The following is a 12,696-nucleotide window of genomic DNA, read 5'->3' as shown; positions in this document are numbered from 1 at the left end:
AGATTTTACAGGGCTTTTAGGCCTGGGAACTGATACAGGACATGAATAGTTTGATGATGATGACGAGGTAGGCAGTGACATTAAACATTGTTCAAGTCTGTCTAAAAGCAATAGTCATGTGCCCATATGGACATTACTAGGAATGTGAGCTTGTACGCAGCACTTTTCCGGATGATGTCGAATTGCATCAGTGGTGGAATGTAACTGAATGCATCCATTCAAGTACTGTGCTTAAGTTCAAATTCAAGGTACTTGTATTTTACATGAGTATTTCCTTTTTATGCAACTTTATATTTCTACTCCACAACAAACACGTGGCGATCTTATAGAATATGATGCATTGCTGTAGATTAAACCACCCAACAGCATATAAAGTAGTTCAAATCAGCTCAGCCTTAAACATCTACAGCAGTAAGTACATTTTGCTGATAATACTTAATGTTAATATAGCATTAATACCTCCCCCCACACAGGGCCTGGAGGTGGAGCTGAGGAGCATCCAGGCTCACTCCCTTCAGTCAGAGGGCTACCTGGTGCAGCTGGACGACAGGTTGTCCTCTCTAAGCAGCGCCACCGGCAGGAACCTGACGGGCTTGAGTGCGGAGGTGTCCCGAGCCTCCACCTGGCTCCGCGACCAGGACGTCCTGGTCAGGTACACATTTATATGACGGCAAAGATTTTCCAAAAAGCATGAAAGTGTGAAGATTTTAATGTGTCAGATCAGTGATAAAGTTCTGTTCGTTCCTGGTCTCTTTCAGGGAAACCTCCGGACAGATGAGCAGGCTGACAGAGAAACTGGACGAGGTTAATTGGACGGTGGGAGCTGTCAATCACACCTTCAGCAATGACATCAGTATTCACCACTTGAAGATACAAGACTTGCAGGTCCATCGCAGCTTACACAAAAATGTCCTACGCATTTACTCTCCGACTCACAAAATGTTTTTCAGACACAAAGTTAAGATTCATGCAGTGCAGCACAAACACAATACACGTTATCAGCTAACTTTTCCTTGACTCTGAGGAAATCGTACTGTACTGATGAACTGCTGCTGGTAACACTCCCTCTGACTGTGCTCCCGCTGCTCAGATCCAGATCAGCAACATAACAGAGGACACCAGCAGCTTATGGGTGACCCACATCCACACGGAGGCCCAGCTGAGAAACGAGATGGAGATCCTCAACACAATCACAGAGGACCTCCGCCTGAAGGACTGGGAGCACTCCATGGCCCTGAAGAACCTCACCATATTAGAAGGTCAGAATTCTTTTTGAAAAAATGGATGTCTGTTGCACAAGAGCCCCTTTTTACAAACTTTGATTGAACCAGGATTTGGCTGCTGCCCAAGGGAACAATTCCGTGCTTCAGTTTGGCCCAAGTGACGCCAGAGGAGCACTTCAGAAATCCAAGTGCCTCTCTCAAATGCTCCCCTTTAAGTGCCCTTGTGGTTGGCTTTAGTGCTCCTGTCCAGTGAGCATTGATTTGCTAATTTGCAGGTCAAAAGGCGTCTAGATGTCTACGTTAGAAGTGGGCTGAATCGGGTTGAAATGTTTGCATTTTTTCAGATGTCGGGGTTATATATAACCACTGACAAGACATGGAGATATCACTTTCTACAACATGGGACCTTTTAAATGACTATATTTCAATGAGAAGCAAGTCCTGAATACACCTATAGGTTATAGGTGACTTTTTGGCCCAGTTCTAATCTAGACACCTAGACGTCTTGTCATCTGAAAGCTACCAAAGCCTGATGCTGTTCTTCCACGGGCCCAGTTTAATTGGGCCAAGCTGTGAACGTGTGTTTCCACTGAGTCTTCACAGCGAGGTGATAGCCGTGCTGCATCGTTGTGTTCCTGCTTGGTAGAGGCCATCCTGTGATGGTATTCTGCCTCTAACCAAAGCCATGACCTGCGTTAAACTGACTCAACGTGTGTGTGTGTGTGTCAGTGCCAGTGACTAAAGGGAAAGCTCTCAGAGAACGTCTTGAGCCTCTCAGTACTTTCGTAACTTCTAACTGAGTCTGTGTTTCGGAGTTTAGTTTCACTCCTACGTACCTGCCAGTATTTTCTAATATTTTCAGATGTTTAAGGGTTCAACACACTTCAGCCATGCTGGGCCTGATTTGCGTTACTGCCGATGCAAACTGAACATTTGCTGCTGCTGCTTCACATCATAGATATAGATATGGATATATTCTGCACCATTTGCTCAACAAATCAGTTTGAAATAGTGCAGGAAAGAATAGTACAAGCGGAGACGACCACAGTGAGCCGTAAGATGAAGAGCTGCAGGCAACAGGCGACTGGGGTTTGCGCACGTCCAACACATCATCAACGCCTTTTACCTTGTCATGCTGTGATGTGGATAAACACTTGCACCCTGCCAGCATGGCTTGAATGGTTGGGGTTGCTCACGGCTCGGCTCGGCTCGGCTCTGCTCAGCTCAGCGCAAAAAATGATGTAAGTTAGTGGGTATAATTGACTCAAATGCCCCTTCAGGTTAGCTCAGCCTGGAGCCTGATCCAAATCCTCATCCAAATCCTGATCCAAATCCTGGGCAGGGAAGAGGTGCCTGGTATTCATTTTCACGTCTGACCTTCAAACACTGCAAGCCACTGCTCCACTCCAAAGTTGATTATACATTGAGATAAATACCCCAAAAACTTTAATTTAACGAACTTTATCATTGCTTTGCAGAAATTAGCTCATTGCAGCAGAAAAGAGGAATTATATACATCTAAGACCATGAAAATAATAGAAGAAGAAGAGACCTTGTGGATAACAAGATCATGCATATGTGCAGAATAACCACAGTAGAACATGCGGGAGAAATCAAATGTATTTCATGTAAGCACATTATGAAATGTACAAAACAAGACGTCCACTCCCCATGGAAATATGTGGAGACATGTAGCATACAACTCACGAGAGTAGGAATACATGAAAAACACAGCTGGAGAACGTGAGAACTTTTAACTCTTGGTATAATGAATCCCTTTGGGTGGAACTTTGTGCTCCAAAACAGAGATCATTTACAATAGCTCGTCTGAGCCAATAGATGTTTGCAGTGTGATTGAAAGCAAGTGACCCTAGCATGCAAACGTGATTTTTACACCGTGGGATTACGACCCCGGGGGTAGAGCGCAACTCTGAATGTTCTTCCTCCAATCCGTTCAGATGTGATTAGTCCCGACGTGGTATGACTCTCGCTGCCAGGGCACAAAATGACTTCTCTGCCTTGTTAAAACCAGAATAGGTATGCTGTGATGTAATGCTGGCAGGGGAGGCGGCCCGCGCTGATTGATGGCGACTCAAACCGAATGAGACCCCTGATCTTGTGTCTGCTTCACATGTGGGTGGGATGCCGTTTCTCCTGAGCCTGGAAACAATTGTGGGTTAAATTTAGACGCTGCATCCAGAATGAAAACTCAACCGCTCGGCTCTGTCATTAGTTTTAGCTCCGCAGCCCATTTGTTTGTTGTTAGCTCGCAGTCACCTTAGCCAAGAAAAGTTTTACATCTCTATCCATGTTTATCCTCCCCTAGCTCTGTTCCCTTCTCGTGCCTCCATTCCTTCTCCTCTTCTTATTCAGTTCATTTGCCTTTAATTCCTCTCTGACTCACACAGGGATGTTCATGCCACACATGTTACTTGTTGTATTAATGATAAAGACACATGAGAAGCTGTTTAAAATATCGCCTGAAGTCTTTTTTTTTGTTTTAGATGGGGGGGTGCAAAAATCTAAAGCATTACCTTATTTTACAACATGGTATTATTTACAGTAACATGTGCCCACTAGGGGAAAGTGCATCAGATGATTCGGATTACGTCTTAAATACTGTGTATTTATGAGTTTATCATCAACTGGTGTCTCATCAGCGTCTAGACATGTGGACTTTCGAAGGTCAATGCCAGCGTTTTGGGGATTGACATTTTCAATAACTGAATTGTCAGAAATGATTTCGCATATTTGAACTGAAGATAAACACATGGACAGAAAGTTTTTCTAAATCCTGCTGAGACTTAAGTCCTCTAATTCTTGATGTATTCTTAAAGTCGAGATGAAACGGAATTTCTAGAGTAGCTAACTTCCGTATTGGCGGGACATGACATTGGGAGGAACTTGATTTGAACTTTGAAAAGTGGGCGTGTCATAACCATAAAAAGATGGCCGACGCGTCTCCACTTCCTCCCATTGTACAAAAATGAAGGCAAACTCTCCCGGGTACGGCCGCTGCCATCTCGCGCTGGTGACGTCATTTGGAGCCAGAGTCTGCGCAGCGGTGATCTACAGGTGGAGCCGATACCCCCCCCCCCCCCCCCCCCAACCCAATCACGAGCACACCACAGTCAATCTCAGCCGTCAAATCGTGACGTTTCATCCCGTTTTTATAGCATCAAATAACTAATTAGAACCAAACTGATCAGAAAAACGCACACGTGAACAGACATCAGCGTGATAAGAACTACCTGAAATGACAGAAACCTTTTGTACGCTCAGACGTGTAGTCACCAATCGACGCAAAGTAGTCCCTGTCCTTTCAAATCTGAGTTAAACGAGTTTAGCACTGTGCCAGAACGTCCCACCAGTAATGTGTTGTGGGTGCTAAGATCCCTCTTTCACTCCTCCTTCCCTCCGCTCTTCTCCTGCATGTATGATACCATGTTACTCTGGTCTAAGTGTTTAACTGGCACGAAGCAAACGCCTTCTGCTCGAGTTTCACAACTATCTTTCAATTTGACAGCAGTACGTGTGTCTTTGAGAGCGAAATGGTGCGTTCACGTGCATTTGAGTACCCTCTGTGTGTGTGTGTGTGTGTGTGTGTGTGGATATTTGCTGACTTTTACGAAAAGGCCCACGCACTGTTATGTAAGGACACCAACAAGAAGTAGGTCCTTTGTCCCAAAAATGACTCACTTGGTTTTTTGATCTGTTGCTCCTGAAGATGAAACGTCCAACATGGAAACTGTTAAGGATCCAAGAAAGCACCCCGTTTGCATGCATTTACGAGTTAATAGTTTTCGATTAAGAACAAAAATCATTTCCTCAAAGCAGCAATAGCCACAAACAGCTGAACTTGTTTGTTTCTAAAGTCACGACTTCGCTGTGATGGGTACATTGAAGCTGTTTGCTGTTATTGACTGACAATTGATGATATATTTTTTTTTAATAACATAGCAGATACTGACATTTATAGGTTATGGAACAGAGGATGAGGTTCTGGAAAGCTATTTTCTTAATCTGCCCGAATCATCAGGTTACTGACCCCTGGGCACAAATGTTTGATGGGCCCCTGGCGAACTTGGGTTGGTGGTCTTCATAAATCAGACATAGCATACAGGGCACTGTACGTCATTGGAACCATTGAAACCATTACAATATGACTTGACTAAAAGCTTACTTAAAGTATCTGATATTACATGGAAAATGAAGCAGCCCGAGCTTTTTTTGCGTTTTCATGATGATAATGCTTTGTTTAATGTAGGTTGTCCTCTCTGCTCTCCAGTGGCTGTCTGTCAGCCTCCTCCTCCTCTCTCCTGCTCTGCTTATAATAAAAGGATGCAAACGGCTTGCATTTTGCCTCCATTCAAAAAGAATATCTGAGCTTGTGAAAAAGTAATGGCCTCGAATATAAGGCAACACCGACTTTTTCAGTAAATAAATGTCTAAATATCACTTTGTAAAAGGCCTCTAGTCTAAATCCTCCATCAACACAACCCTGTCCTCTTAGATTAAAGACATACATTGAACTCCTGACCACATTTTTGTCCATCTGTTCTTTGTTAAAATGGCTGTACCCTCAAATAACATAAACCCTGATAAGGCCTTGTGTCATTCGTCATAATGACGAATGTTACAACACGCTCCTTATCTCGCCTTGCATTTAACACACACACACACACACACACACACACACACACGAGTAAGAAAAGAGACGAGCTCCCTGCCCTGTTGCTCCACCCTGCAGTGGATTTGTAACACAGACTGGATGTTGGATGGAGGCGCCTGAACTCTACACTACAGTGTTGTATTCTTGGACTCGGTGCAGTCAGATGTTTTCAGGCTGATCCTGGAGGGGCCGCTGGGCTTGTTATTGTTGAAACACTGTCAGCTGAATGAACAAATGGGACTCGGAAAGCCAGGAGATTAATAATGTGAAGCCCTGCTAAAAACAAACTATTAACCAGGACGCAATTTCTTCAGGACCACCAGGGTGAACTGTCTTCTCCAAAGCTGAGGCATGCAGACACGTACAGTACTTGTGAGGACCTTGCAGATTTACCCTCCAAACTATAAGTTTAAAAGCAGACGCTTTAATGTGTTGATAGCTCTACGTAATTGGCTTTGAAATGTGAACTTTAGGATTTAAGTCTCTTTCCTTTTTATGAAGTGATGTCAGGAAACTTTGGTTTGACTAAATGTGTTAGAGGAGCTTCAGAGATCAGTAGTGAGTCCAGTTTTCTCTCAGCAAAGGGCTCCCTCTCTTCTGTTGAAGACTAAAACTTTGGGGTGGCCACAGATGATTTTTGCGTCAGTGCAATGTGGACAAAGGAGAAAACTATAGCATCTCAATCAGTGGGAGGTGGAACCAGATGTCTTCATGGGCCCCAAGATTTGAACCCGACCTTATGTGACGTGACCAGGTCTTACTCTCAACAACTACTGGATGGATTGCCATGAAATTTTGTACAGATATTCACGGTCACCAGAAGATTAATCCTACTGGCTACTTTTGTGCACCCCTGATTCTTTATCTAGCTCCCCCAGCAGGTGTTCAAAGTGTTCACTTATCCAGTGAAATACCTAATAGATGGACTGGACCACATTTGATACAAATATTCATGTTTAGATGAATTGTTATAGCTTTAGTGATACGTTAACTTTTCATCTAACACCATCATCTGGTCAAAACGTCAAGCTTTTTTGATTGATGACCAAGCTACGTTAGCATTTAGCATTAGCATTTAGCTAAAAACGCTGCTGGAAAAAAACGCCGCTCCATGGAATCAGTAATCATCACCATTAATCATTTGGCCTATAAAATGATTTTTAAAAAATGCCCATCACAAGTTTAAAAGCTCAAGGTGATTTCATCAACCAACGCCACAAAACCTAAAAGGATTTGGTTTATAAAGAAAATATAGAAAATCCTCACTATGAAAAAGCTGGAAAGGGGGAAAAAAAGAATTCAATCAATTATTAATCAAAATAATCAAAACAGTTGCTGATTGTTTTTCTAGACTAAGACCCTGATTCTAATCTCAACCAGAAATCCATGAGTCCTTTGTCACTTTGACACTTTCGCTCAGCTTGTACTCCTGACCTCACAAGGATATAAATACAAGAACACACACGAACACTCAGATGGGGTAGCAGACGCCCAGCCTCTCCCTTCTTAATGTGACCTTCTGAGAGTCCCATGACCTGCAGCCACCAGTTAAGTGTGTGCAGTTGTGCAGCCGCTCGAGGCTGGCAGCGGGCAGATCTGTATCTTAAAGCCGGTCAGCGACACCTCAGCATCAGAAACTTTCAAATCAAGAACATTTGCGCTCTGAAGCATCAGACCCGCTGGACATGTGCTGGACAAAAACAAACTTTCTACGCATTCCCACAAGCTGTGTTGTGGTCCACCTCGTTGAACATGTGGTTCCCATTGTGGCCAGACCTCTCTCTCTCTCTCTCTCTCTCTCTCTCTCTCACTCTCTCTCTCTCTCTCTCTCTCTCTCTCTCACTCTCTCTCTCTCTCTCTCTCTCTCTCTCTCACTCTCTCTCTCTATTTGGCTTTTTTTCACTCACTTTCTCCAAGTACAACAAACCTTTGGACCAGTTGTAAGACCCTGTTTCACCTTCATTTGGCTGCTATGTCACTGTATTTGTGTGTGTGTGTGTGTGTGTGTGTGTAATAAATGATAGATCTGACTAGGATTTCACTAAAATCATTATCTGCAGGAATTAAAGGCTCACATGTTGCTCTCGGAAACAAGTTTTGGTCCCGTGTGTTGCCTTTTCAAGTGTTAATCTGCACGATTCTTTCCTTCCTTGATTTTGGCAACACCTTTGATTATAAGCGGTCCAATATGCTGTAACAATAGACACTTTCACTTTTAATAGACATTTCTACCCTAACCCTCCAAACAAATCCCTGTTGCAGCCAGCTGCTTCTATTTCTCTCCGGGTGAAGATGTTTCAGAACAGCAAAAGTAAAGTTAAATAAGGATTATTTTCATGTTGTGAGTTATTACTTAATAGAGTTAGTAAATGAATCAAAACATATAGATGCAGCCATTGTAGAAATACCACTTTTTTGTTAAAACCTGTAAAACCGTACTCTGCTGCAACTTCAACTTGACTTTCATGTGGGACAAATCAGCAGCAGTTGACTGAGACCAAAGTTTCGCCTTTTCGTCTCCACCTCTGGCTTCTATCAATGACAAATCTTGCATTAGCATTGTTTGCATGGTATCGCCAATGCTTTATGTCATCAATTGTGACCATATTTGTGTTTCCTTCTGCAGGTCCTCCGGGGCCAAAGGGAGAGAAGGGTGATACTGGACCACTGGGGCCCGCCGGGGCTCCTGGGTTGACAGGCTTGAGAGGTGGGTAAAATCAGACTAAGATCCCCCCCCCCCATAAAACCACAACATGTCATTTTTACACTTTGATTTTTGTACGAATTAAAGACACAAGATGCAACATATTAATTTGTGAGTTTAAGAGGTGCTGGAGGGCAGATTTTGTTATCTTCAGAGTCAGCTAAGCTAAGCTAACCATCTCCTGTCTCCAGCAACACAGTAATATTCATCGCTTCTGTAATAGATTGTTAATCAGACACGCTGCATCAAGTATAATATATGACCATTTCAGTGCATGTTTTTCATGATGATTTCAGGGTCTTAAAACAGAAAAAAAAACAAAAAACAAAAAAGAGAAACTCTGGCATGACTTGTTGCACAGAATTTGCTATATCTAAAACTTACAACTGAGATTGCTCACTCAAATAGATGTGTCCCCACACAGATTCTTTAAATACTTTTTGATCTTTTCTTTCCTTTCAGCACTTGAAATTGCAAATTGACTGATTGCACAAACTGGAAAAATTACTCCTTTTTGTTTTGACTCTTGTTGACAAATTTAAATGTCTTTAACTTCTGTGCCAACCACTGCAAACCAATCCTCAACCTGAAATGCTATGGTATTACAGCTTTGGAAGGATCTCACTTAAATATTTGTAATACATGTAAGGAAGGAAGGATGGGAGGAATTTCTGGGTGTTTAAAACTATTTCTGATTTAATGAATGTGAAGCAAGAGCGCACAGTGTCAAATAATGTCTGATTTTCTGATTTACTCCCTCGTGTTTTTGGACTTGTGTGGTTTTTGGATGAGTTTTACAAGCCCATAGGTCATAAAATATACTTGGCCTGTAAATGTCCAATGTAAACACCACATTTTGAGTTACAAGCCTTTTATATGCAAGCAGATTTAAGGTTTGAGTGGCATGAAAGGTGAAAATCTAGCTACCTTTTACGCAAAAACAGACTTTGGCTGGTGTTATTACCTCTGCTTTTGTGATTACATTCAGTTGCATTAATAATGCTGTGAGCGCAGAGAATAAAATGGGTTATAAAAACCTGCTTAAGAAAGCAAGACCCCAGACTTTGGATGGGGGTTTATTCTCAGGCAGACAGGGTGTGGACAGGGCCAGTGGGACGGGTCATCTATCTTTGTCTTGCAGGTAATTCCATCAAAAACCACAATATGAACCCTCATCCAGACAGAATTGGCACCTCAATGACTATTTATCATAGATACTGTAAAATGCAAACAGCGACAATATGAATCCAGATGTTTTTTGGGACCCTTTCCAGCTTGGTACCTCTTGAATCATCACCCCCCAGCTCCTCCCTTGTCATCATCCATCCCACATTCCCAGGCCGATGGACTGCAGCTCTCACATGACATTTCCAAGAAGCATTATCATCCTGTTGAAAGGAAAACCCCCCCACCACTGCCGTAGTTCCAGGAAAAAGTGAATAAAAATAATTTGACTGTGGGGAAGAAAGGGGAAAAGGCCTGTTTATTGGGTAGCATGAAAACATGGCAAACTGAATAGAAACCCACCCCCCAGGACCATAACAGAACATTCATTAAGCTGTGGTCTTTAGTGAGAGGGGGGGACTTTTAATCTTAAGTCTCAGTGGTCACGGTCTGTGGGGTTCAGCCATTATGGGCTTGCTGGATAGGATCAGAGCTGTTTGTGTATCTTTTAAATATGACCTATATTTGTAAAAAGGAATTCAAACTAGTCAATGAAACAACAACAAACACCTCCAACAGTGTGTAACCAAAAGAATGTATGATTTTATTTATTATAACAAATATTATACTTGATAAAAAAGATTTAATAATCAAGGTCTATGGCTAAAAAATACACATATTAATGCATAGTCATAGGCGATCCAGTCAAATGGAGACATTAGAATGTAGAGCTTCCTGATAGAGGTCTTCACGGGTCCAGAATTTTGGACCTGATCTGAAACAGACCTGTGGAAAACATACTGGAATCCAATGTACATATTCATTTTCAAGAACAGAGACCCACATCAAAGTCAAGTCAGTTTTATTTATATATCCCAGTGTCACAAATCACAAATTTACCTCAGGGGCTGTACAGTCTCTGTACAGCATGCAACACCCTCTATCCTGAGAAGCTCAATCTGGATAAGGAAAAACATCCCCCCTTTTAATGGGGCGAAAAAAATGGAAGGAAGAGCAACGTCGGAGGGATCCCTCTCCCAGGAAGACATGCCCAGGAGCCCCAGGACAATCAGACCTGGTCTGTCAATCAGAAGCGGTGCCTACCTGAACAGACCCAAACAGTAATCACATAACAGAACATGACGTACAGTCGCTTGACGGCTCATGCTAATTAGCTACATTAGAATGAATGTATTTTTATTCTGCTGACTGGTCTTTTTGATGATAAAAAAAACAAAAAAACAACCCACCCATGCTTTTAACAGGCCTACATAATCTATAATGCAGCACTCTGTTCCTCCATTTGCATTGAAGCCAAAGGAATCTATCATCACATCCAGGCTCTAAAAATCCTTTCTGGACTTGTTGAAGGATCTAGTTGGACTGTCCTGCAGAACACAAAGAACACTGCTGCACTCCTTCCAAAATATGATTGATTGAGCTTTTTCCCCAGTGGGTTTGCGGAGGAGAGAGTTATTGACCCTTCACAGCAGAAAAGACAGAAAACCACAGAAAACATCCATCATAAGTTTTGTGTGTGTGTGTGTGTGTTTCTGGCTCTGAAGCATTTAGTCTAATTATTTCATTCAGATTGCTGAGTAGTCACAACAGTGCAATCAGAGCGTATCAGGGTACAGCGACGTTTGACAAAGATTGTGCTGGCTTCAACAGTGCAATCAATAACTCATTACCACGTTCATTTTGAGACATTCGAGTGTGCTTACTGTAAACAAACGTTCCCATTGTGTGCCGCATGGTAGGAGTTAGCAGGGAAATCTGAGGGATTGCTTTATGGATCAAAACAAAGGGGACTGCCATTCTTCCAGCGTCGGCAAGCGTTGAAGATTGAAGCATTGGCAGGTGGTGGAAGGAGACACAGACCAACTTTAACATCACTTTCAACATCTTTGTATCTCATATTGATGATGTCAGGAAGGCAGGAAGCAACCAGGCTTATTGGCAAGGTGGACATAAAGGCCATTGTTGGTACTTTTTTCCAGATTTCTGTGTATAGGGTTGCAATTATCCGCAGATAAAAGTGAACCTGAATGAGTTGTTAATGAACGTTTAGACAAAATCCTTATTATTATTATTATTATTGCTTCCTGATTGGTGCCACAGCAGGAATCCACTTCAAATGCTAATTAAAGAGAGTTTAGAAATTGTTTATTTAGGGGAACAAATCAGAAACAACTCCAGCTGTGATGCGTTTAGTGGAGCTTTTCGAAAGATGGATTTGAACATGCAGTTTTATTTCTGATAATGTCTACGCAAAACATTTTTGATCAGATTTACTTAACTTGATTCACCATTAAAGCACATAAAAGCCACAATCGTTAAGGCACTTTGAATAGTGTTATAGGTCATGTCGAGGAGGTCTGACGACCGGCATTTCAGCATGTTATGACCACACAGTTTTCCTATTGGAGGTTTATTTATCATGTTATTGAATTCAAGCTTGTGTGCGTTTGTGTTTCAGGTTTTACAGGAGAAAAGGGCATCCAGGGCCTTCGGGGAGTCAAAGGGCCTGTTGGGGTCGACGGTGTTCGGGGAGAAAAAGGAGAAGTTGGACCTCCCGGTCCCAGAGGTATTGCCTTTTATTTCTCAAATCAATCAGTCCATGATTTTAAAAGGCTCATCTAGGCTATTAAAGCAAATAACAGTTGACTTTTTGATCATTTCTGGCCTGATCCGTTGAGGCCACGACCAAGAGAACGTATGTAAGCACAAGAACATGCAGCACAGATAAATTACTATGATCAGAGTATAATACGATGATCCCAGTGTACAAAATATGAGGGCGTGTACTTCATGGGGCCACAGTAGTAGAAGTCATATTAGAGTGAGTCATTTACTCACTCACCCAACAGTTCGTCATTCACAAGTCAGTAGAAAAAGCTCCCGGGAGTCTCGCACAACTCACAGCTGAATCT

At 42.4% G+C, this 12,696-nt stretch overlaps 1 protein-coding gene across 1 annotated transcript in view; it reads left to right on the top strand.

Moving 5' to 3' along the window:
* scara5 (scavenger receptor class A, member 5 (putative)) overlaps positions 1-12,696 on the top strand; it is a 57,419-nt gene that overhangs the window by 25,843 nt on the left and 18,880 nt on the right. Inside the window, exons 4-8 of the mRNA XM_070926035.1 lie at positions 474-652; positions 759-885; positions 1,091-1,259; positions 8,522-8,602; positions 12,243-12,350. Of these exons, the coding sequence (XP_070782136.1) occupies positions 474-652; positions 759-885; positions 1,091-1,259; positions 8,522-8,602; positions 12,243-12,350 (664 nt within the window). The remainder of the gene's footprint in view (positions 1-473; positions 653-758; positions 886-1,090; positions 1,260-8,521; positions 8,603-12,242; positions 12,351-12,696) is intronic.

The sequence above is a fragment of the Enoplosus armatus genome, chromosome 19 (genome assembly GCF_043641665.1).
Source record: "Enoplosus armatus isolate fEnoArm2 chromosome 19, fEnoArm2.hap1, whole genome shotgun sequence".
In the NCBI taxonomy this organism is placed as follows: domain Eukaryota; kingdom Metazoa; phylum Chordata; class Actinopteri; order Centrarchiformes; family Enoplosidae; genus Enoplosus; species Enoplosus armatus.
The sequence above is the reverse complement of the archived record's forward strand: the minus strand, read 5'-3'. Positions and strand labels throughout refer to the sequence as shown.